Below are 27,191 nucleotides of genomic sequence, written 5' to 3'. Positions count from 1 at the left end.
TACATTTAAGACCGCAATGCTAGATGTATGCTTATAAATTGAGATTATTTACCATTTTGTAACGGGAATGCGTATTGTTCGAAAGTTGAAAAAATATTGGGCAAACTCAAGTTTGTTGACAATTTTATATAATTTTATATAAAATTCAATGTTGTCCATAGAAACTGCATAGGATGACCTATAATCCACATTTGACCCAGTATTATTGCATTAATTTTGGGCAAATTTTGCATCATGCTGTCAACATGATTAAATTTTTTTGGCAAATTCGCGGATAAAAGTTGGAAGAACGCTCATGTTAGAAAAATCAACATTTTAATACTTTATCACGAAATCGCATGCAATTAATCCTCACTATATTTTCCTATTGTGCGGCCAATCATGTGTCCGAATTCAGCATTTGCGTTGTTTTACATTAAATCGGTACTCTATTAAACCCTTAATTAATTATTGCTCTCATCACCCCACCCATGACCCCCACACCTCTCGATGAATGGTCACAGTGTTCGACTCTCGCTGAGTGCCGTACTTCAGAGCGAAGGAACTTCCTCTACTTCTCATTTCCGCTGCTATAGAAGCTATCCTTCACTGCCCGAATACTGAACTATTCAGGTAGGAATTGCATTGCAATAAATAATAGCGGATTAAGTATGTCAAAGCCGTCAGAGCTGAGCTAACAATCAATTCGTGATGTGCCTCCAAAAGAGCATTTATTGCGAGCTTCGCCTGACTTACAGAACGACTTGTGGTGTTACAGCGCCGTGTCTTCCCTGACTTACAGAACATGTCGTGATACAGCGTCATGTCCTCCCTGACTTACAGAACATGTCGTGTTACAGCGTCGTGTCCTCCCTGACTTACAGAACATGTCGTGTTACAGCGCCGTGTCCTCCCTGACTTACAGAACATGTCGTGTTACAGCGCCGTGTCCTCCCTGACTTACAGAACATGTCGTGTTACAGCGCTACAGCTTCGTGTCCTCCCTGACTTACAAAACATGTCGTGTTACAGCGTCGTGTCCTCCCTGACTTACAGAACATGTCGTGTTACAGCTTCGTGTCTTACAGAACGACTTGAGGTGTTACAGCTTCGTGTCCTCCCTGATTTACAGAACGACTTGAGGTGTTACAGCGCTGTGTCATTCATAATATTATGATTCATTTGCTAATTCATTATTGAACGGAAACCATTCATTATTAAACCAAAACTTCGAAGCACAACACCTAGCAACTTATTACCTACTCGATCATTAAAGATTCACTGCCATAGAGCCCTTTTATTTGGTTTCTTCCTCGTGATTAAAGCGATTCGTGCTCACGCATTCATTGGAAACTAACGGTCTGTAAAGCGTTGCTCAATAATACCATAATCGGCGCATGAGTCACGCTTATATAACATAACAGCTTAATGAACGTTGTTTTTAGAGCAAACATCTGTGCCGCACACAAATAATTACAGTAGCAGTTGGCTTGCAATCATGGCTCTACGGTTTTAATTTCAAGTGAAGTAACTTAAGCGAATAAATTGCGAGCGGGACTTTGATTTCATTAGGAACATGTAATTTGCCTGTATATTCGCGCTATTAATGTTGAGTTTGTGTATACGTGCTCGTTGTTGATGTGGGTACTCGTGCCTACACCGCGTCTGTTTCTCGGGGATAAGGCGATGAATGGGCTTCTTGTTCTAGCGTCCCGCATCACGCAAGAGTCCTGCCGCGACGCAGGGCCAACAAGGAAGCCTCACTGAGTCCCAAAACGCTGTAATGAACCTGTATCCTTGGTAATCTTGGTATCCTTGGTACTTGTTTGGGACATAGAAGTCCCAGGCCACGATGGATCGCCGCCTCTGATTATCGTTCATCCGCCCTCATTTGGGCCACCTGATTTGCTGTTCACCTGAATGCTGTTGCTTGCTTCTCGCCGCTGGTAGTGTTGCAGGGTATCCTTGGTATTTGTTGCGGACGTAGCAGTCCCAGGCCACGATGGATCGCCGCCTCTGTGTTAGGCTTAATCAATTGCAGCATATCCATTAGAAACTAGAAATTGAAGAAATATTTGATGCTTTAGATCAGATTTTATCATAAACTATATATGAATATTAAGTTTGAATAAGTGAACATAGGCTCACAGCACATGAATATTGATGTTGAAATTTATGCCAATACACTAGCTTCATTTGAAGAAATTATCATGTTTTAGAGTTCGTGTCAACATTTTTCAACAAAAAGTTTTCATTTTCTCTATTCATAGTTTTTTATTTGAATGTTTCAAGTCTCCTCTGGTATTTAATAGTACATGGATGTTTTAATGTATCAAAGATATATTCGACATATGGAGTATATGATCATGATTTGAATCTTATAAACGAGATTACATTATATTTACCCTAAAACATCGTACAAACAGTCTTAATTGAGCACAGTTTATTACACAATAAACTTCGGTGTCACACTTGAAGATATTATCATGTGATATACATTGCGCGAGCTGTCAGACACGTTGATAACTCAACGTACGCACTCAAAGAAACAGCATGAACTAGTTGTCCTAAAATGACCATTCGTTTATTTGAACTGATCATTCTATCATGGCTTCCAATGATGATTACAACATGATTACAAGATGCTTCCATGATGATTACAACATGATTACAACATGATTACAACATGCTTCCAATGATGATTTCAACATGATTACAACATGCTTCCGAATGATGATTACAACATGATTGCAACATGATTACAACATGCTTCCCAATGATGATTACAACATGATTGTAACATGATTACAACATGCTTCCCAATGATGATTACAACATGATTGTAACATGATTACAACATGCTTCCGAATGATGATTACAACATGATTGCAACATGATTACAACATGCTTCCGAATGATGATTACAACATGATTACAACATGATTACAACATGCTTCCCAATAATGATTACAACATCGTACATTCAGTAGTAAAGCACCATCCAAGGCATCCATTGTTCGCTGCACCTGCGATGGTCGTAACCACTCAAGTGCATCTAAATCGATGTCACTCAAACATCAATGCATAACAGTGTTCTTTTCTAGGTTCTAAATGAAGCCAAGCAATTGCATAAGTGGAACGTTGGAAAATTTATTGGCACACATTTCACCTAATCGTGGCACATCACAACACTTGAGCTCGCGTTTCTCGTCTTTGTTGTGGACCTGAAATTTTCGTCGTTAATATTATGAACGAGCGGGAATTAGACTATACAAAACTTGTAATTGTGGTCAAAATTTAAGGAGTGTAAAAACAGATGAAAATACTTTCAGTCTTATGTTATAATGTAATTTTATTGATAAGCGCTATGCCACACACTGATTCCTGTGATCGTAAGTACACATCATAGCTCAAGCAGTGATCGTTTGTCTACGACGTATCAAAGTTAAAATCTCAGGTAAGGTATCGGTATGTTAAGGATACACCTTCACACGCGCAACAAATAATTATCATATGTGGAATTGAGTCTATATAGGAATTTAAGGATTAAGTCTATATAGGAATTTATCGCAAGCCTATAGGAAATCTGTACAAGTCTATACAGGAATATGGCTGGCTTTTGCTGCTATCTGTAAGGTATCGGTAGGTTAAGGATACAACTTCACACGCGCCGCTAAACTGTTTACGATCATTCAAGCATTCGTACACATATATCGGCCCCGTTCCACTTGTCTGCTTTACGTTGTTTTGTTTATTTTTTCGATGAAAATAATCTGGGCTGCTGACGACAGAGCAGCTTGCTGTCTCCTCGGTACGCGGTGTCCTCAATCGGACGTAATATACTGCATGTGTTCATTACAAAAGAAATGCTCGGTAGGAAATACAAGGCATCGCACGCCTTTATTTCGCTGGCTTTGCACATTTTTGTCTGAGACGATAAATTGAATTGCTATATATGATGTGAGCTCCCTACGCTACTTATTCGAATTCGTTAAAAATGATAGAATATAAGATTGCATTCTTTAACCAAGGTTTCATTGATAAACCAAGAAACGGTTTGTGAATGAAAGAATTTGCACTATTGCGAACTTTTTGAACAAAGCTTTGGGATATGCAAACTAATTGATGATATTTCTACAGAACTTAGAATTATCTTACAACCTGCCGTGATATAAATACGCCTAAAACCCATCTAAATCTTCGCTGCATACTCGGAATCATATATACATGCAAGAATTCTTATTTCATGCGAAGCTTGAAGTTTAGCAGTTATGGGGGATTTGATCTTGAACTCACGCGTATCAAATTCTGCGAACAAGCTTGAATTGGAGCGGAAACACTTGAAACATTGCGTGGCCTCTTCAGCTTCATGGCACACCGGGAAGCGCCTCGTTAGCGCTGCACGTACGGCTGGCCTCAGCCTCAGCATGAGCCATTTTGCTGGCCTCAGCCCCAGCATGAGCCTCTTTGCTGGCCTCAGCCTCAGCATGAGCCTCTTTGACGGCCTCAGCCTCAGCATGAGCCTCTTTGCTGGCCTCAGCCTCAGCATGTGAGCCTCACACTAGCGTCTACTCGCCTCTTCCGTATTATTGCTTGACGCGATTTTTTAAATTACGTCTCATTATTATTGCTTTACATTCCAGCTATCATTTCTTTTTTGCTTCTTTTATCATTTATCTCTAGGCTGTACCTAATGATTTTTGAATAGCATTTTCCTTACTTCTTGTTGTCAACCGCATCCTCATCTAAAAATTAGAGAAAGTACCTACTTGATATGACGAATTTTCCACCTCTCCGCAATTTACGTGTTAAGACAAATCTACTATCATGGCAATTGTGAAAAAATGTATAGAACGTGATAGCAACAAAATACGTTCTCACCGATATTGTTTTGATGATAGTTATGGGAAAATAAAAGACCTCCGCAGTCCGATTTGTCCTCAATCCCGCCTCCAGCTTCGGGTTCATCGTCGGCGGAGACTGGCAAGTCCAGACAAGATAAGGGCTTAGGAATGCCAGGCAATACAAGGGCTTAGGAATGCCAGGCAAGATAAGGGCTTAGGAATGCCAGGCAAGATAAGGGCTTAGGAATGCCAGGCAAGACAAGGGCTTAGGAATGTCAGCCTCAGCATGAGCCTCTTTGCTGGCCTCAGCCTCAGCATGAGCCTCTTTGCTGGCCTCAGCCTCAGCATGAGCCTCTTTGCTGGCCTCAGCCGCAGCATGAGCCTCTTTGCTGGCTTAAGCCTCAGCATGAGCCATTTTTGCTGGCCTCAGCATGAGCCTCTTTGCTGGCCTCAGCTTCTGCATGAGCCTCTTTGCTGGCCTCAGCCTCAGTATGTGAGCCCCACACTAGCGTCTACTCTCCTCTTCCGTATTATTGCTTGACGCTATTCTTCAAATTACGTCTCATTATTATTGCTCAACTCTCCAGCTATATGGCATTTTATTTTATCATTTATCTCTAGGCAGTACCTAATGATTTTTGAATATCATTTTCCTTACTTATTATTGTCAACCGCATGCTCATCTAAAAATTAAAAAAAAGTACTTGATATGACGAATTTTTCACCACTCCTCAATTTACGTGTTAAGACAAACCTTACTATCATGGTAATTGTGAAAAAATTGATAGAACAATACAGCAACAATAAACGTTCTCACCGATCTTCTTCTCACGATAGTCACGGGAAAATAAAAGACCTCCGCTGTCCGGTTTGTCCTCAATCCCGCCTCCGAGTTTCGGCGTCAGCGTCTGCGGAGACTGGCAAGCCCAGGCAAGATAAGGGCTTAGGAATGCCAGGCAAGATAAGGGCTTAGGAATGACAAGAAAGATTCGGACTTAGAAATTACAAGCCAGATAAGGGCTTATGAGCGCAAAGCAAGATAAAGGCTTAGGAATCACAGGCAAGTTAAGGGCTTAGGAGTGCCAAGCAAGATAAGGGCTTAAAAATTCGATCCTGATTAGGTCTTTGGAATGCCATATCATGCAGACGGTATGCTAGACCAACTCGTTTGGCTTAATGAGGTCTCCTTTGTTGATCATAAAACTCAGCATCAATTTGCCAACTTGCCAAGGCCCGTAAATAGGTTTTGCTTTGATTGAATCCTGAAGTTGATGGCGCGCAAAGTCGTTAATGGCGACTGCAACGCCATTACGATTTGTGCTACTCTGAGAATTTTTTCGTTTTTTTTTGTCATCACACTTACTCAGTTGTAGATGTTCTTAGGCTATAAAGTTCAGCATGTATTATTGAAGTAGTGGTGGAAGAAAACTGTTCATCTATAGCAATTGAAACCACTATAATATTATTAACTCAACTCAATCAACTCGAACGTCGCTATTACAAATGTGTAATAAATGTAACTTAGCCAGTCGTTACAGCTCTTACTGAGGCAGCAAGCTGCAGGCTCACATTTTTATTATACAGTATATACACGACATTATATTTTACTGCTAAAGTAAGCGTTCGCATATATTTGATAGCGCGAGCTATGAATGCGTGTGTTCCAGGCTTCGAATTAGAACATATGATAATATAATTGGACTGTAGTGGTGGTGTTTGAATGTCATATACCCAGTGTTGCATGTTTAAATCATTCAAATTCACCCTTACCTATTATTAGCACGACAAATGTTATTTCCTTCATTTATGAGCACTATTTAGTCACGTAGTGAAGCAGTTTGTGAGAAGGTCTCTTCCTGTACTGGCGCGATACGAATCTTGGTATGTCAGCTCCTGTCAACTCGAGGGACTCAAACCTCTTCCTGATGATTCCAAATCCGTGGCTAAACATAGATAAGGTGATAAGTGGTGGATAAGAAAGTGCCTGCAAGCAAGCAGGTAGTGACCGCATCCTGGGAAGGAAAAATTGGCGATGAAGCGTCGGATCAAGCACATTCCGTGGGAAATATTTGATCTGCCATACATTATCACTTCCTTCTCAAGACTCTCATGCCATTAATATTTTAATGTATAATTTACTGCAATCCTTTTTTTGTAAACACTTGTGTTGTCTTATTTTTAATGTATTATTTTTTATATTATCGTAAAATAGTATTCATCAAATCCCTCAACTGTTTCAAATCGCCCCAATTTGATTCAGAGGGTTCACATAATAACCGACTGCTGCCTCGCTACCCTGCCTCCCCGCACATCAAGCTCGCGTCAACACGCCGGCCATATTTCAGCCTAACCTCCACCTGCCTCCCGCCCTCACAAGTCTCCGCTCTAGAGGCCGGCGATCACACACCGAATACTGTATACTGTATATACTGAATACTGTATAGTATAGCGGTGGCCACACACCGAATACTGTATAATATGGCGGTGTCAACGTTCATTGCTACGTTAGACTTGTCGCCGATTCTTAACGTCGCAGAATATTCACAGCTTGTTGCAGGTCTCAAACACGCCACTCACTGCTTCAATTTTGCTGTGCTTAACCGCCCGGCCTCGTCGCCGATTTGACGAGAAGTGTCGCAGGAAGCTGTGACCGAACCCACAACTCACTGCTCCAATCTTGATACTCTGAACTATAACCGTTGTGTCACCACCAAATTAAAAATAAGAATTTAATTAATAAAGAATAATAATCAGCACATAATTTAAGAACCATGGTCATGTAACAGGTTATGATTAATAACGCTAATAACCTTAAGGTGGTGCTACTCTAGCTAATGTTATTTCTAAGCTAGTATCTCAATAGTTTATGAATCGATGATGTTAGTCAATAAGGGACGCAAACCCTACGCAATCCCTATGTAATCCCGAATGTGTGTACAATGTAACAATTCATAGTAAATAACCCATGAATAACGAGAACGTGTCACGGCCAATAATTGCTGTGGCCGTCAATCCTTCACTCGAATTTCTGGCGGCTCTGGATTGTTCTAAAATAATTGCGTATAAATTAATCCGCATTTCATATTTTTTTACTAGTATATACATATGCCCCGGATATACTTTATAAGAAACAAATTTGTTTAATTTAAGCTATGGATTTCAATATGCATTATAACTATTTTAGTGCTAAATGACGTAATCAAATAAATGTGCTAAATATCCATGCAAAGTTGATGTCAGGAGCGCATGTACATACGNACTGGTACGATACTCTGGACGCACCTGCGTATATTACGTTTCACGATGGCATCAGCCTCAGTATCATGTGTGTAGCGTACGCAATGCGTTAGTACAGCCTGGGAGCTACGAGTGTCTGTATGCTCGAGGACTTGCGCTCTGTGCTCAGAGAAAACTTAGGGACAACCGCGCTGAAGTAAATTCAATGTATGGATTCTCGTGAAAAATTGAGGTGGAGTTCTATTGCAAAGCAGTGTTCGAGATTAGTGTATGGTTGTTTTTTTATAAACAAGGCAATAATCTTAATAAAATAACTATAACAATAATATTAACAAATTACAATATTGTTGTTGTGCGGCACCCATATAACCTCATAATTAATCTTCATGACGCAAAGCGATTTAACACGCATTAGTGTTCTGCAAACGTTGCTTTATTCACAAAACTCAGCATTTCCTGTCTATCTTTTGAGAAGCAAATGAATAATTTTATGCATATTTCAAGTTTACTCTTGATCGATCGACTTCAAGACAATAAGTTAACATAGAAAAAAACGATATGGACGCGTATCAGAAGTTATGTGTTAAACCTGCATTGTTTGTGATATTTTCTTGGTTTAGACAAGAAAATTTGTTGCTTTAGTCAAGACAATAAGTTACGAGAAAAAAATAACTATGGACGCGTATCAGAAGTTATGTGTTAAACCTACAGTGTTTGTGATATTTTCTTGCTTTAGACAAGAAAATTTGTTGCTTTAGTCAAGACAATAAGTTACGAGAAAAAAATAACTATGGACGCGTATCAGAAGTTATGTGTTAAACCTGCAGTGTTTGTGATATTTTCTTGCTTTATACAAGAAAATTTGTTGCTTTAGTCAAGACAATAAGTTACGAGAAAAAAATAACTATGGACGCGTATCAGAAGTTATGTGATAAACCTGCAGTGTTTGTGATATTTTCTTGCTTTAGATAAGAAAATTTGTTGCTTTAGACGCTTTGTTTCTTTTGTGCAACAAAGCGCTTGTGACCTTCGCACGACGCATATTTGCTGAGTCGTGATTTTCCACGTCTTTCTTCGCAGTGCAATTCAGCACAAGAGACTTCAAACTTCCTGAGAGCAACAAATGAGGCCATGATCTATTGAGCGGCATTTTCCCTTCATTTTCTTTCTTCGCAGTGCAATTTTTCCTTCATTTTCTTCACAGTGCAATTTTCCCTTCATTTTCTTTTTTCGCAGTGCAATTTTTCCTTCATTTTCTTTTTTCGCAGTGCAATTTTCCCTTCATTTTCTTCGCAGTGCAATTTTCCCTTCATTTTCTTCGCAGTGCAATTTTCCCTTCATTTTCTTCACAGTGCAATTCAGCACAAGAGACTTCAAACTTCCTGAGAGCAACAAATGAGGCCATGATCTATTGAGCGGCATTTTCCCTTCACACGCCACATTGACGATAATTTCAGTACTCGTTTGGCTTAATGAGGTCTCCTTTGTTGATCATGAAACTCATCATCAATTTGCCAACTTGCCAAGGCCCGTAAATAGGTTTTGCTTTGATTGAATCCTGAAGTTGATGGCGCGCAAAGTCGTTAATGGCGACTGCAACGCCATTACGATTTGTGCTACTCTGAGAATTTTTTCGTTTTTTTTTGTCATCACACTTACTCAGTTGTAGATGTTCTTAGGCTATAAAGTTCAGCATGTATTATTGAAGTAGTGGTGGAAGAAAACTGTTCATCTATAGCAATTGAAACCACTATAATATTATTAACTCAACTCAATCAACTCGAACGTCGCTATTACAAATGTGTAATAAATGTAACTTAGCCAGTCGTTACAGCTCTTACTGAGGCAGCAAGCTGCAGGCTCACATTTTTATTATACAGTATATACACGACATTATATTTTACTGCTAAAGTAAGCGTTCGCATATATTTGATAGCGCGAGCTATGAATGCGTGTGTTCCAGGCTTCGAATTAGAACATATGATAATATAATTGGACTGTAGTGGTGGTGTTTGAATGTCATATACCCAGTGTTGCATGTTTAAATCATTCAAATTCACCCTTACCTATTATTAGCACGACAAATGTTATTTCCTTCATTTATGAGCACTATTTAGTCACGTAGTGAAGCAGTTTGTGAGAAGGTCTCTTCCTGTACTGGCGCGATACGAATCTTGGTATGTCAGCTCCTGTCAACTCGAGGGACTCAAACCTCTTCCTGATGATTCCAAATCCGTGGCTAAACATAGATAAGGTGATAAGTGGTGGATAAGAAAGTGCCTGCAAGCAAGCAGGTAGTGACCGCATCCTGGGAAGGAAAAATTGGCGATGAAGCGTCGGATCAAGCACATTCCGTGGGAAATATTTGATCTGCCATACATTATCACTTCCTTCTCAAGACTCTCATGCCATTAATATTTTAATGTATAATTTACTGCAATCCTTTTTTTGTAAACACTTGTGTTGTCTTATTTTTAATGTATTATTTTTTATATTATCGTAAAATAGTATTCATCAAATCCCTCAACTGTTTCAAATCGCCCCAATTTGATTCAGAGGGTTCACATAATAACCGACTGCTGCCTCGCTACCCTGCCTCCCCGCACATCAAGCTCGCGTCAACACGCCGGCCATATTTCAGCCTAACCTCCACCTGCCTCCCGCCCTCACAAGTCTCCGCTCTAGAGGCCGGCGATCACACACCGAATACTGTATACTGTATATACTGAATACTGTATAGTATAGCGGTGGCCACACACCGAATACTGTATAATATGGCGGTGTCAACGTTCATTGCTACGTTAGACTTGTCGCCGATTCTTAACGTCGCAGAATATTCACAGCTTGTTGCAGGTCTCAAACACGCCACTCACTGCTTCAATTTTGCTGTGCTTAACCGCCCGGCCTCGTCGCCGATTTGACGAGAAGTGTCGCAGGAAGCTGTGACCGAACCCACAACTCACTGCTCCAATCTTGATACTCTGAACTATAACCGTTGTGTCACCACCAAATTAAAAATAAGAATTTAATTAATAAAGAATAATAATCAGCACATAATTTAAGAACCATGGTCATGTAACAGGTTATGATTAATAACGCTAATAACCTTAAGGTGGTGCTACTCTAGCTAATGTTAGCAATATATCATTCTGATCTGGTGCATATAAATCGGATATTAGGTTCAACTAAGTCAATATATTTGCCAGAAGCTGTACTAATGTATGTTGACCCTCACATGAAAGATATGATAAAATTAATGTTAGTCGTTTATGTGCGTTATCTGGGGTGTAAAATCTTTGACAGGTCACTTGTGATAAATCTTCGAATATTTCAAATTATTTCTCTCAATATCTAAATTTCTTTCCGTATTGAATGAATTCAAACTTAATATTATGTTAATAGTAAAATAATTTTTTCGGAAAAAAATTATTTTTGAGACTTATCATCACTAATTCTAATCCCAAACAAAATGAGGTCGACCTAACAGTCAACTAAAACATAAGATTGATTAAAACATAAAGAATTCTTTCGTATTTTAATCAAGTTCATAAATTCTAAGAAGTACTAGAATAATAATTCAGAAGCGTTTGGGGTAGCGATCAATGAATAATAAATAGGTAAACCGACGGATATCAAGAAAATGCTAGAAAAGTCACACGCTATACGAACATCGGGGTGCATAATTTTATCCTCCCTGATAACAGTTGAAATAAAAAGTTTACATAATTTATATTAATGTCTGTTTATTGAAAATAATTAGCCAGGACAGCATTCCAAATTTCAGACTTGTATCTTATTTATGAGGGGAGTTATTGCAGTTCTAAATAGTTTAAAACTCCATAGCGACTATTGCGGCTGAGCGCGTTTATGCAGAGTCCGCGGGACTCTTAAAGTCAACTAAAACATAAGAAGATTGGCAGTATATAAGGGATTCTTTTGTTTTGTTAATCCAGTTCATAAATTCTAAGAAGTACTTCTAAGATAACCGTCTGCTTACAGTCAACTAAAACATAAGAAGATTGACAGTATAAGGGATTCTTTTGTTTTGTTAATCCAGTTCATAAATTCTAAGAAGTACTTCTAAGATAACCGTCTGCTTACAGTCAACTAAAACATAAGAAGATTGACAGTATAAGGGATTTTTTCTTTTTGTTAATCCAGTTCATAAATTCTAAGAAGTACTTCTAAGATTAACGTCTGCTTACAGTCAACTAAAACATAAGAAGATTGACAGTATAAGGGATTTTTTTCTTTTTGTTAATCCAGTTCATAAATTCTAAGAAGTACTTCTAAGATTAACGTCTGCTTACAGTCAACTAAAATATAAGAAGATTGACAGTATAAGGGATTTTTTCTTTTTGTTGATCCAGATCATAAATTCTAAGATTAACGTCTGCTTGTGACACTGTCAGCCGCGTGAGGTTAATACGTGATTAACCTCGGGCAGCCTCCCACTGACGTCATCAACCTGGGCATCGCTGTCGACTTTTTCCATCATGGCCGACACGCTTAAGAGATCTTGAAAAATTGTACGATTTTCCCACGTGTCATTTTTTTCTCTAGTGTCAAGACCCGTGGGCGTCATGAAGTTCATCATTTATCACGGATAAATTTAGCTTAAGCTTCGGGTAGGTATAATGACGAAGAGTTTGTCGTTGATGAAAATAAGCGAGCGACATCGTGACGTGAAAATTAATCACGAATAGCGCTTCGAAAAAGTCACGATAAAAAACGTCCGGGGGCTGCTACCGTGGTAATCAGTGGCGGATAATAAAAATATTCAAATAATTATCCAATTATATTCGGAAATACGTCACGGCCACATACTCATTTAACTGGAAATTCAAAAGAAGCCTACTTTTCTCGACTACTTCACCGAATAGATCAAACGCGTGTTTTGCAGCAGAGGAAACGCGACAGCCCTGCTTCTTCTGTGCCCTCCGCCGCTCAGTAAAGAGTGTGACAAAAAGCGCCTTCATTGCCTCGGAGCTTCAACATCTTAGAGCGGGAATTTCTGTCTCTTATTTTTCACAAAACAATAGCTGATAAAACGCATTGAGCTTAGCAGCTGCAAGTAAGGCGATATTGCGATAAGTGAATAACGATCATGCTTACCAATGAAAAATTTCAGAATTTTTTAACTATACACTTAATAGAATTATTACATATCAGAACTTGAGTATTATGTATACTTGTTGCGTCTAAAGTGATTTGAAAATTTTAAATCTCGAATAATTTAGCGATATTAATTTTTAAGTTCGTGTAAAATTCCTTCATATAGGAATATACATATACATTAAGAACACACGTATGTACTATTATATCTACTTCTCACTTCTAAGCTAGTATCTCAATAGTTTATGAATCGATGATTTTAGTTATGTTTCTTATTATATTTGCCCCGGATGTACTTTATCTGAAACATATTTGTTTAATTTAAGCTATGGATTTTAATATACATTACAACTATTCTAGTGCTACATGACGCAATAAAATGTGCTAAATATCCACGCAAAGTTGATGTCAGGAGCGCATGTACATACATACGTGGGCCGCCGTCTTATTATTAGTATGACATCGTAGCGGCGTCGGGTGAGAGGAGGCGGACGTTAAATGTTAAATGCGTCGAGCGAGGAAATGTTCGGGAGCTCCACACATCCGCGAACGATTCATTTTTTTAAATTTTTACTTTGTTTCACTTGTTTTTTCAGCTTTTATTTTGTGTCTGCTCCGTTTTTAGCTTTCATTTTGTTTCATTTCATGAATGTTTTCAAGCGTTGCAAGTGAGCATCATTGAAGAAAAGATGTATGCTTTTCGGCAGCGAATGTTTGGTTGACTTATCAACTTTATGACTCAGAAGTTACCTGCTCTCGATTTTTGCTCTTAAAACTTGAAATTTACGATCTCAAAATAGCTGGAGTCGCAACATCGCATTCTGTAAACTCGGATGGGGTGGGGGGATTCCATTTCCCTCAATGACGAATTTATTGCATCTAAAATCATGAGCTTTTATGTATCGTGTAAATTTAAAATCTCATAAGTTTAAAAGCCTAAATAGTGCAATTTACTTCCATGAAAACATGCTAGACATTTCGCTCCTACAAGCAGTATTTTGTGTCTATTTGTTTAATTTAAGCTATGGATTTCAATATGCATTATAACTATTTTAGTGCTAAATGACGTAATCAAATAAATGTGCTAAATATCCATGCAAAGTTGATGTCAGGAGCGCATGTACATACGTGGGCCGCCGTCTTATTATTAGTGACATCGTAGCGGCGTCGAGCGACAGAGGTGGACGTTAAATGTTAAAAGCGTCGAGCGAGGAAATGTTTGGGAGCTCTACACATCCGCGAACGATTCATTTTAACAATTTTTACTTTGTTTCACTTGTTTTTTCAGCTTTTATTTTGTGTCTGCTCCGTTTTTAGCTTTCATTTTGTTTCATTTCATCGAATGTTTTCAAGCGTTGCAAGTGAACATTATTGAAGAAAAGATTTTCTTTAATCCTACCCGCTGCTACTAAAAATATTCACTGATTTTAGGGAGCGATTGTTTGGTTGACTTATCAACTCTATGACTCAGAAGTTACTTGCTCTCGATTTATGTTCTTAAAACTAGAAATTTACGCTCTCAAAATAGCTGGAGTCGCAACATCGCATTCTGTAAACTCGAAAGTTATTTCATTTATTTCAGCCGACCAATTTATGGCATCTAAAATCAAGAGCATTCAAGTATCGTGTAAATTTAAAAGCTCGCAAATTTAAAAGCATAAATAGCGCAATTTACTTTCATAAAAACGTGCTAGAAATTCACTCCTACAAAAACAGAATTTGTGTCTTCCCTTCTTTCATGTTTCAATAGTTTCTATGATTCTTGTAAATAACACGAAATTTGTGCCCACATTTTCCTATTTTTTAGTCACAATCCCTAATACTTCACATTTTAAATAAGAAGGAATTAGTAAGAACTCATTCGAAGTATGTTGTTCTTATCCCGATAACTCCGAAAATTCATTCCTTGCAAACGCAAGATTTCCGCTCCTAAAAAACGCGATTTACAGGGCGATTCTTATCCTTAAAACGCCATATTTTTATTTACTAGAAACATTTAAATAATTTCTTTCGTTAGTAATATAAAATTTCTCCGCTATTTAAGTAATAATGATTTTACTCTTTCAAAACACAGTTCTTCTTCCATAGCCTCGTAAAAATAATAGATATTCATTTCTTTAAAATGAAAATTTTACCACATGAATGATTACATTTTGCCTATTACAAAAGCGTGACGACCAATCAAGAAGAAGCTCTGGATTTTCACCCATATAATACCAATCACTCCTTTCTGAAAATTTTACTCGTGCAGAGCAAATAATTTTACTATTAAAAAATGCGTCTCGTTTCAATCCTAAAAATTCTAAGCTGCACCAAGCCTACGAATTCAACAACTCAAGCAAAGTTGGTTGATTTATAATGGTGCATGATTATAGTCATTAATTGCTTTGGCAGTCAACATCACCAATTAAAGCGGATTAAATCATCTGAATAATTCAACTCGCACTGTATGCACCGTAAAACTAAATTGAAAAATTTTTATTTGTTTTTTCCCTCGTCGATTGTAATGCTGATGGAAACTGTTTCAAAATGGCTAAACGTTTCTTTTTTGACTGGATGTAAATAAACTTCCTATGGAAGCATTCCTAACCTGTCATTCTGGACTATGATGCTTCATAGTCGAACCTTAAGTTGTTAAGCTGTGCATGCGTGGGATCTTGTCACGCTGTGATGCAATAATGAAGGAACAAATTCATTTTACACGCTGACCATGTCCATGATTTTTTAAATTAAAGTCGAAATAGAGACTCATCATACCGATGGCAAGGCAGTAGCTAACGATCATCTAAGAGACTTATTATACCGATGGGGTAGAAGTAGCTGATTATCATTAACCAATCATTCGTTATGGGGTAAAGTGATACCTGCGTACGACTCTAGGCTGCTGCTACATGCAGGAGCCGGACAAGGGAAGGATGATGCTACCCTCGAGCCGCTACTGCGTGCAGGAGCCGGGCAAGGGTAGGATGATGCTACCCTCGAGCCGCTACTGCGTGCAGGAGCCGGACAAGGCCAGCCCTCGGCTCAAGGCCGCTGCCCTCTTGACTGTCACGCACTTCAAACAATTTACGAGCCTGGCCCTGCTTGCGATAGCAGCTATGGATATGAGATGACCGTGAAATGCAGCGGTGGGCTGTGTATGGCCCTCGCTGAAGAGCCTACAGCTTGTGCACATATAAAATTTGTGCACATATAAAATTTAACATTATTGTAAATTTAAAATTATTTAAAATGTAAAATTATTTGAAACTTAGAATTATTTAAAATGTAAAATTATTTAAAAGTAAAAATTCTTTAAAATGTAAAATTATTTAAAAGTTAAAATTATTTAAAAATTTTTATTCTAATAACGTCCACCTGATTTACATTCAGGGATAAACTATTTGAGAATACTTTTACAAATCGTTCATTTTTTACTAGGAATGTTCAATTAATCAATAATTGATATTATTATTCCTGGATACATTTTGCAAGACGTCTAAACTTCCAATAGCTGCCCACCTATATTGCTGCCACTTTTTTTGACAGCCTCAGCTGGCACCAGAGTTAGTCTCGCTTCATATGCAATTGTTCAAGTCTTAACCAAAAATAAAGCGCTTCTCACATTGCCAAAGTTCTGCAAGATAACATCTCACTTAGCTTCGAGCGCCAAAACTACTACTAAATAAAACTACTAAAACTTTATGCGTTACTTTCCTAACAATTCATTATGTGAGTTATTTATAATTGCATTGCAATGTTTTTTTTTCAAATTGCACTCATTGGGAGCGTATTCAAAATAACCTGTAAATTTGGTATCATTCAGTGAAAATGCAGATTCGAACTAGAAGCCTCCTGCGAATTCACTCCAAAAATAATCTAAAATGCAGGTTAATTAGAACCTTTTTAGCACATTTTCTCATTTGTGGAAAAAATGCACTATTGTGCTCGCCATGTCCGTCTGTCCGTCTGTCTGCCTGTCCGTCCGTGACTTCACATTTTCGTCGACGAGAAAATGCGCTTTCTGTCACTCACTGCAGTGAGTACTGCATGAGTTATATTTTTTATAACATTTATAAAAAATAATTAAATAAATAATATAATTTATTTTGTCACCACAGCCTCGTTCACTGCATCTCTTGCACCTGCAGCACACGTACGGCCCTACGCATCGGCCTCCTATAGCAATGATTGAGCCCCTCGCCCGCATGCCAGTAAATGACATGTGCTATTATTACATTGTAATGTATTGCCGAGACCTGCAATGATCTATTGTAATGTATTGCCGAGACCTGCAATGATCTATTGTAATATATTGTCGTGAGCGTGAGTGAAGTCAAGAGCATTTAGCACAACTGCTCGCGAGCGTGAGTGAAGGCAGGAGCATTTAGCACAACTGCTCGTGAGCGTGAGTGAAAGCAGGAGCATTTAATACAACAGCTCATGAGCGTGAGTGAAGGCAGGAGCATTTAATAAAACCTTAGGAGGTAATAGGCGGTATTGCAGCCAATGGTTACTCAAGTGGAGAACTATTCCATCATGAAGATCAAATCACCACTAATTTGTGATAACAAACTTTCGACAATAAGGCGCTGCTGCTGAAAAATTGATTACATGATCGTCAGTTCAACGATGATCAAAAACCTTATTTAATTAAGGTCTGCCATTGGTAGAATTATTTCAATGAATGAATGAAGGTTTCTGTATGGATTAATTTATGAAAACCTTATCCTTGGCGTCAAGTTATCATGTGTCACGCTACCATTACAAAATGTACCGGAGCGCTACGTTATCATATGTCACGCTACCATTACATAATGTACCGGAGCACAGACTGGTACGATACTCTGGACGCACCAGCGTATATTACGTTTCACGATGGCATCAGCCTCAGTATCATGTGTGTAGCGTACGCAATGCGTTAGTACAGCCTGGGAGCTACGAGTGTCTGTATGCTCGAGGACTTGCGCTCTGTGCTCAGAGAAAACTTAGGGACAACCGCGCTGAAGTAAATTCAATGTATGGATTCTCGTGAAAAATTGAGGTGGAGTTCTATTGCAAAGCAGTGTTCGAGATTAGTGTATGGTTGTTTTTTTATAAACAAGGCAATAATCTTAATAAAATAACTATAACAATAATATTAACAAATTACAATATTGTTGTTGTGCGGCACCCATATAACCTCATAATTAATCTTCATGACGCAAAGCGATTTAACACGCATTAGTGTTCTGCAAACGTTGCTTTATTCACAAAACTCAGCATTTCCTGTCTATCTTTTGAGAAGCAAATGAATAATTTTATGCATATTACAAATGAGGCCATGATCTATTGAGCGGCATTTTCCCTTCACACGCCACATTGACGATAATTTCAGCGTCTAGCTCATCATTGAACGCACTAGAATAACTGGTTTTTAAAACGTGATTTCTGCTCGCTGACACAAGATAGTTTCACGGAAAGACGCAATAGAATGAGTGAACGCGCAATCAAAACGGCAAGAGTTTTTTTTGAGTTTTACTTTGAAAAATTTTACGCATGGTTGTGATTTTTTCTAAAAAATCCAAAAAGGTAGAGATGAATTCCAGAATGCGAGCCTTTTATTTCTATAATTTTTATTTTCTCACAGGCGATTTCAGGATCTTCGAGATGATAGAATTAGCAGTTGAATATTTATGACAGAAGGAAGGATTGACGACTCAAAAATTCTGCTGCCATGACTGCTGTATATTTCGCGTTCTTTAGAACTGAGCGAAGTTGACTGAATTTCGCACGCGATTAACGATGCAATCAACGGATGACTTAACGGGAATGAACGGCACGAACGACAGCAGCCACGTGGCTGACCGAGCGGCTGTCAGACTTCTGCAGACATCGGTTATTTCGAGGGCTGATGCTGACACTGATGATGTGTCAGGCAGCATTGCTGCCATGGTTGTGCTGGCAGTGCTCGCTGCTGTCACCAACAGCCTGCTCCTGTCAATCATGCTGCTACGAAGACCACTCAGAGCCAACCCTTCCAACAGGTTAGTGCCCAGCTTAATGGTCTCACATTCATTTCTCATTAAACGCTTTAACCGTGTTAGTACTAACGTAAAGACTTGCGATTCATATCTCATTAAATACCTCCAACAGGTTAGAGCAAACTTCATGATTTCTCATTAATTTCTCATAAAACTCTTACAACAGATTAGTTCCCAACTAAAAAACCTCGTATTCATTGTTCATTAAACCCTTTCAGGAGGTTATTATTATCATAGTAATAATGAGCATTTCGGAATAGCTTATCGCGAATGACCGTTTAAAAAAGTTGCATTTTGAATCGTTTCATTAAGTTATTTAAAGGCCTTATGATGACACTTGGGTAACCTCAAATGCAACGCTTGCTTTAATTGGTGCAGCTTCAACCAAAAACAGACATCACCTTGCATGTTTGTGAGGAATGAGTACCGAAAAAGCCTTTAAATTCCAGTCAAGTTAAACGTTAAAAATTATTGGTCAGAATTGTGCCGTTCAGCCGTTTACCTGCAACCGTCGAGCCATCACAGCCATTGTCATCGCAAAAAAGTTCGCAATGTCCTTTTTTTCTGTGATTTACTGCCTCATTTATCTACTTAGGTGTCGTATGTGACACTTATGTGACCTGATAATCTTGAATTATGTTTAAAGAAAGACTGTGTTGTGATGTTGGTGTTTGAAATAGCGTGCCATAAGTTAGCGCTATTTGACAACTTCATCAGGAGCACGAGTGCTTAATGCTTATATCGATATTAAGTGTATGGCGAGAGCAATGCATGAGTTACATCTGACAGAACAAACTGTTAATTTAAATGATGACGTCAATAAGGCTTAATAATATACAATGTAGCCAATGCTGCTTCATCTGTTAGGCATGAAATGTATGTAGCTTTCCTTCTTTGGGGGTTAAATATTTCATTAAAAGTAAGGGCGATGGTCTGACCTTCCGTTGCTTGTGCTTATATACAAGAACGTTTCTTGGGTTCGTGCACTTTCCTTCGGTTACTTTACGACGTTACGGTCCATATGTCGTAAAAGGAACAGGCCTTTACTTATATTGCATATCGATCTATACTCACATTTGGGATCATGCATCTCTTCCGGGTGTCACTGACCGTTATTATGATACATCAACTCAGCACTTTTTATTAAAACATGCAGGTGCTCAAAAGTTACACGTGTAATGATACATATCAGTTCATAATTTAGGTAATCATCCAATGTTGGAGCACTTATAATACTCGATTAAAACACAGAAGGATGCATTTGATTGGTTTGACAGTGTTACAAGACCTTTACTCTTGCATTACTTAAACCGAATGATTTAGTTTGAGAGTAGCCCACGAGTGGGCGTTTGATTTCATCATTACATCGAGTATTTTGAAGTTACAATGCATCATTTAAGTTACCTGCTCAGTATGAGATTCTATTTTCGCAGGTTGGTCATGAGCCTGACAGTCTTGAACCTGTTGCTGTCGCTGCTGGTGCTTCCCATGTGCATGGTCGTGACTTATTCCCACACTGTCACTTGGAACGAATTTCCATTCAATGAGGCGCAGAGAAATCTTCCTCATAGCCACACCAAAAACAACGATGTACGAACTACAAAAAGCGCAGTTTCAAATTCTGATCATGACATTAATGAAGGCACAACTGAAGATCTCGTGTCGCCAAGTCACACAGACCTGGGGCAATTCTTGACGACCGCATCTGATATTGCCAGTTCCAGCTTCGGTCCGTCCCCTTCGAGCACTTATAACTTGGACTATCATTTTACGGATCTATTCAGCGACTCTGTCCCATCCGTGCTACCAAGTGGGTCTAGCAAAGATGACGATATATCAAGGAGGGACAGCCGGGCAGCAGCTTCTTCAAGTGAAACAAACAACATCGGTAGAACGCGAAGGTCTGCTGAAAGGTCTTCGGTCGTATTGGAGGGAGCTGGTCTTTTGAAGCGCTTGAACTCGGCGCTTGATGGGCATGTTGGCAGTGGCGCTAAATCTCTAGCGAGCGACAAGGGAGGAATTATCGAGAGAATACTATCATATTATAAAATATTAGGTTCAGCTATGAGTGCGGATGGTTCTAATGACCGTAACTGCAGAAGAAGATGGACTCAATGTCAACGCTTATGGAAGAATAACACCTCCAAAACATTAAACATAAATTATTTATATTTAAGACAGTGTCTCATCAAACTAAATTTTGAATTGGGCGAAGTTATAGGCGGTAGATGTAACCTCACCTCTAATCATAGTGGGATTAAGTTTAAAAGCCAAGAGCTTTGCTCTGATCGCAATTACCATGAGCTTTTTCGTAAGTGGACCCAGTTTCTGGGCAAACTCTTCAGTCGAGACTCGTTATCTTCACCGCTGAGTATTAATTCGGCAAAAACTTCTCTATACAACACTGGTCCTAAGTTTTACTCTGAAAATCGACAGTCATACACCACCGAAATGTCACCCAATGCACTCGTAAGAAACAACATGGCTGCAAATCAGATTGGCCCGACATATATATCGTCGAAAAATGCCAACAATTTATCTCAAAGAAACGGACAAAGTCATAACTTCGAATCTGACCTCGAAAATCTCAAAGTGAATTCCAAAAATCAGCAGGATCATGCCCTAAAATTCAACATGGCCGTCATCTCACTCCGTGAAGTGGTGAACTCCTCCAGTAAGACTCGCGTGGTGAGAGCAACGCCGGGGGCTGGAGAAGACCGAACACGCGGCGGCACTCAGGAGGCGGAGGAGCCAGTAAGTGAGATGGTTGAAGAGCTGGTGAGCGGGATGGTCGATGACCCAGTGAGCGGAATGGTCGAGGACCCAGTGAGCGGGATGGTCGAAGAGCCTGTGAGCGGGATGGTTGAAGAGCCGGTGAGCGGGACGGTTGAAGAGCCGGTGAGCGGGACGGTTGAAGAGCCGGTGAGCGGGATGGTCGAGACAGTGCCCAGTACGCTGTGTCTACTCGTGGGCTTCCTCACCAACTGGCTGTTCTCCACCTCCTCCTTCACCGTCGCCGTCATCGCGCTAGACAGGTTCGTGTCGCAGAACTACGCGCTTTAGCATTCATTATTTTATTATCATCAATCCTATAATGTCTGTTTATGCATTGTTTTGTTATTCTGTGCTGATATGATTTTCAAACTACCAGATTAATAAAATTCGAACGATCGATTGATGAATCAGTTCTCAAAAATGTTATAGTTTTAATTTTACTGTGCCGGGTTTCAGCGGAGCTTAATTTTTTTTAGTTTGTGACAAGAATTCGTATGCATTCTATATCTCCTTTCAAGTGAATTCGTCTTTAACATAATTTCAGCATAAGGGACTAACGTTTAGAAACTATTTCCTTGTAAACTCGATAAGGTGTTGCAAGTCAAGTCTCAGGAAATAACCATCCATGTTTGGGTTTCTTTGCACAATCCCATCAAAAGAAGCAAAATGTTGTAAAATTTTATAGCATCGTCTCCCGTCTCTTTCTTATCATTTGCTGGTCATTCATTCGTCGGGCATTCATGTTGGTAATTAGTATCCTCATTTCCCGATATGGCTTACGAATTTTCTATGGAGATCGCGCGTAGTTTACTAGTCTATTCATTGCCTCTTGCTTTTGATATCGAACGTAAAATACTCTGCTGTAAGTGATCTATGTCGCGTTCCTAGTCTGATCTCGACCCACCCAAGACCTCCATAACACGTGTTTTACTTGCTGTCCGCCTGCTGGGCTGGAGGGATGCTGGTCGCCTTCCTCCCTTTCCTGGGCTGGGCCAGGTGACTAAATTACTATTAATTGCATACAAGTTAATGAATATGCCTATAAAATGCTGGGCCGGGGGATGCTGGTCACCTTCCTCCCTTTCCTGGGCTGGGCCAGGTGACTAAATTACTATTAATTGCATACAAGTTAATGAATATGCCTATAAAATGCTGGGCCGGGGGATGCTGGTCACCTTCCTCCCTTTCCTGGGCTGGGCCAGGTGACTAAATAAATGTTAATTGCATACAAATTAATAAATATGCCTATAAAAGGCATGATTAAAGCAAGAAAAGACGACTAGGAGAATTAACTGAACAGGGAGAATTCGTACTAATAAATACATAAATGAAAAGTAACATAAGGCGTATAATTTATTATTTAATGCAGTTGTATTATGATAGGAACTTTTGCGTGTAGCACAGAAAATCTTGTCACTCAATCCCTTGTGTTACGTACGTTACGGGCCGTGCAGCTGCAGGCTGTGTTGACAATAAAGATATGGTCGTGTGGTTCTAGCGTTTGCATCAGGTATTATATCAAGTATAATGATATGGTCGTGTGGTTCTAGCGTTGGTATCAGGTATTAAATAATAAACAATAATAATATAATCGTGTTGTCTTCTCCAGGTACTCGTACCGCAGCGACTGGTGCTCATGTGGCGTGGTGTGGCGCTCGAGTTTTTCCTACGCGGCGACGTGGCTGCTGCTGGTGGTGCTTCTGCCGCTCACCGTCACCACCTCCTGCTACGTCAGGCTGCTCAGGGTGCGTTGGGTGCTAGCCTCCTGCTACGTCAGGCTGCTCAGGGTGCGTTGGGTGCTAGCCTCCTGCTACGTCAGGCTGCTCAGGGTGCGTTGGGTGCTAGCCTCCTGCAAAATGACCGCGTCGAACTGCATCTCATATCAATTTGTTTATAAAGTCTACTGTTAAAGCGTCTTTTTGTTCAGATGATTTTATTTGATCTGCTCTAGTTATTTATATTCCTTAAACTAGTTGAACCACAGTCACGGTATTCCTTAAAAACCGGTCATATATATACATCTCTGTTTCCTCTGCTAGCGTTCATCAATGTCGTACGCCGACGTGTTTTTCAGCTTAAGTTATCGCCCTCAATTATCGTGGTAGTCACTCACGAAATATGGGACTTCAAACGAAGGTATTTCAGTCGCTACTGCCAGAAGGGAGGAACACCTCTGGTAGGAATAGCATAGGTAGAGGAAAAGCTCTTGCGTCTTCAGAGTGGTAAACCTAAGACCTTAAGTCATTGACACATAAAGCGGGATTGGTTTTTTTCATGGCGGTTAAAGAGAGAGTTCTATGTTTTTAACACGACATTTATAAAGCTGTTATGCTGCATTCTTGCGTGAGGTGCATTGAAATAAGCTTTTATTATTCTCTCCGAAGACAGAGACAAGAATTCGAACAGAAACAAATATGAAAGTAGCCATTCAGCTTTGCACTTTTCTTTGCCTGTGATAACAATTTTCAATTATATGGGTTACGAGGCTGGAATTTGCTACATTTACGGGTATTGTGTATTTTGTCCCGCCTGAGAATATATGTGCTGACGCGACATGTGTCATGATTTACATTACGCAGCGTCTCTCAGACAGTTAACCTGAGGCATCTTCTATGTTTGTTACTCCACAGGTGGCACGTAATAAGTGCCGTAAGGTCAATGTTGGCACCATGCTGGGTGAAGGCCAAACTGCCAACGCTCCCAATGCTGTCGTCAGTTCCGACCTCAAGAAAACCTCCTCTTCGGTGTCGTTGGCCCTCGAGACATTAAAGAAATTATCTCCAAATGTCACGCAAACGAAACTGTCGGAGCGACGACAGCCTTCAGATGAAGGCATCCATTCCGGCGACTCATCACCTCTGTCAATGACCAGGAAATCTTCAGTGACTTCCCAGGACTGGCAGCTTAGAAGAAGCTATTCTAACTTCTCCCAATTAACGCCCTACTCCAGAACTTACGTTCAGAGCTCAAAAAACGATAAAGCGAGTGGTTCTGCCGAGGGAATTTTTCGGTCGTGTACGTCGCAGATTCTGCCATACTCAAGTCTGATGAAGAACACTTCCTTGTCCCTGCATTATTCTCCTAAAGACCACCCGACGGAGGCGGCAGTGCACAGAGGTTCTTTCTACAGGCCAAAATCCTTACACCTCGAACACAAATCAGACGACGACATGAACGATTCATTGAGTTCTTCTAAGAAACATTGCTCCACGGGGGAACTCAAGCAGATCGACTCAAATTTCTTACACCCACACATGAACAACAGTGGTCCCATCCGTGCCTGCGATGGCGGATCAAACAACGCTGCTGCTTTTCACTCGAAAATTAATTCTCAATCTAGTAATGATATCGTTTTCTGTTCTTCACAACTGCCAGTGTGCAAATCACTTTCTTCTGGCTCTGCGACTTCGTCGGGTCTTGAATCGTCCAAGCCCGAGCATAAATCTCAGCTGAGGAAGCCTGCGGCTGACGCCGCTTTCATGAAGTCGTTAATTGAGAACAACGTTCCTGCGGGCGTCCCCTGCACACAGTTAACCACCTGCATGTACCCTGGAGACCTGCCCCCCAGACGTCTCCCCAAGTCGGGGTCAGACTGCACCCTAGTCATCCCTGCCAGTCACAGGAAGGTAAGAGTAAAATATAATTGTTGAAATTGTTAGCTACAATGTAAACTTAATTGATTGTTAGATGAACACTTTACCTTACTTTCTATCATGTTAAAACTACTGAAAAATTCTTCAATATTAGTGCGCGCCAACTGGGCGGTTTCTGATTCAAAATAAACGTGATGCAATTTTTGATACGTTATCGTAGATTAGTTTTTTAGATGATGCACGCATAATTTGCACTTCTGGTTGTTTAGAATTTACAATAGATTTAGTGTCTTGAATAACTTACAAGTTAAACCGGAACTTGGAATGTTTTTTTAATCCTATCCGTTACGTAAAGAGTGTGGGTTTTTTTCGTGGAGGGCGAAATATTTTTTTGATATTTTACACTTATTTTTCAAGCTCCATGAAATAGTCTTATCGCGGCTTCAGATATAATGAATGTTCCCGCATAACTAATACAAGAAATACGAAGCAAGTAATTGGGATCATCATTCATCTAATTTAATTAATTAAACAAATGCATCGTGAAATAAATAATTTTTTCGAATGGGAACGAACAACATGATGCGTATAGAAGTAAAACACTCGTACAGTCATGTGGAGCTCTAGTGTTTAAAGATTCATTTCTTTATTTCAATAGTTTCATCTCATTAATTAAACCGAAATGAGAATTGCAAATTCCAATCAAATGATAATATCTCGAATACATTATAAAATACAGCGGTTGATAATATAAATACATGAATGTATCGACGCTCGCTGCGCAGTACTACAAAATGACCGGGCCGTCCGTGCGCAGAAGCTGTAGTGACGCGCAGGCCGTGAAGAAGGTATGACTCGAAGTTTGCGTTGAAATTCCATGTAATTATTTTAAATTTCGCGTGCATTATTGATTGAGTATGCAATTTCTTCTGTACGCAGTCCCCTCTCCCGCCCCGCTCAATATCGTTAAATATTTTTGTTCGTTGCGCTTGCTAATGATCGTGTGTGCTTCCGGCTTATTAACGCCGCAATAACCAAATGCAGATACACAATTAACATTGAAACGTTAACGTTAAAGTTCAAGCTTTCACATTTGTTGCATTGTTTGCCCTGAGGTAGTTAATGAATGACCAAAGTGCCTATTTATTTCGTAAATGTTTCAACTTTTATTTTACTTCGTTCGCACGAGCGATAAGTGATAATTTTTTCTGAACACTGCAGTTCAACCAAGAGTACCAACATTACTGTTGACTATGTTCTTCATTCCTTAGATTCAGCTGAAAATGTGGCTTTACGAAAATGCCACTCACGACTGATGATACCACAGTGGATATTTCGATTACGTTCTCATATCCGATTAAGTAATTATGCATCTCGAGTAATCGAGTAATTATTATATTATGCATCTCGAGTAATTATGCATCTCAATCAATCGTCAGTTATGGAAAGATCGGGTTCCAAAGGCCGGATCCCTTGTGAATCAAGTCACGAAAAGTTCAAGAATCGGCAACAGGCCATGGGCCTATTTCTGTCTCTTATACACATCTAGATGTGTATAAGAGACAGGATTGGCAACATTAGTGGACACATGGTTGAACTAACTAAGTTTGACATGTGGTTCTTAGGTNCAAACGATAATCGATAAT

General features: G+C 39.5%; 2 protein-coding genes across 2 annotated transcripts; both read left to right on the top strand.

The window, feature by feature from the left end:
• The first annotated feature begins 18,788 nt into the window (after positions 1 to 18,788).
• On the top strand, positions 18,789 to 22,240 carry LOC108670784. Its single transcript, XM_018158277.2, has 2 exons — positions 18,789 to 19,180; positions 20,611 to 22,240. Exons 1-2 carry the CDS (start codon positions 18,939 to 18,941, stop codon positions 22,238 to 22,240), a joined length of 1,872 nt encoding a protein of 623 aa, XP_018013766.1. The 5' UTR covers positions 18,789 to 18,938.
• Positions 22,241 to 22,894: 654 nt separating this feature from the next.
• LOC108670783 lies at positions 22,895 to 26,399 on the top strand. Its single transcript, XM_018158276.2, has 4 exons — positions 22,895 to 22,948; positions 23,562 to 23,697; positions 24,583 to 25,578; positions 26,331 to 26,399. The coding sequence occupies exons 1-4, from the start codon at positions 22,911 to 22,913 to the stop codon at positions 26,397 to 26,399; spliced, it is 1,239 nt and encodes a 412-aa protein (XP_018013765.1). The 5' UTR covers positions 22,895 to 22,910.
• The last annotated feature ends 792 nt before the right edge of the window (positions 26,400 to 27,191 follow it).

The sequence above is a fragment of the Hyalella azteca genome, unplaced genomic scaffold (genome assembly GCF_000764305.2).
Source record: "Hyalella azteca isolate HAZT.00-mixed unplaced genomic scaffold, Hazt_2.0.2 contig1683, whole genome shotgun sequence".
NCBI classification, from domain to species: Eukaryota; Metazoa; Arthropoda; class Malacostraca; order Amphipoda; family Hyalellidae; genus Hyalella; species Hyalella azteca.
The sequence above is the reverse complement of the archived record's forward strand: the minus strand, read 5'-3'. Positions and strand labels throughout refer to the sequence as shown.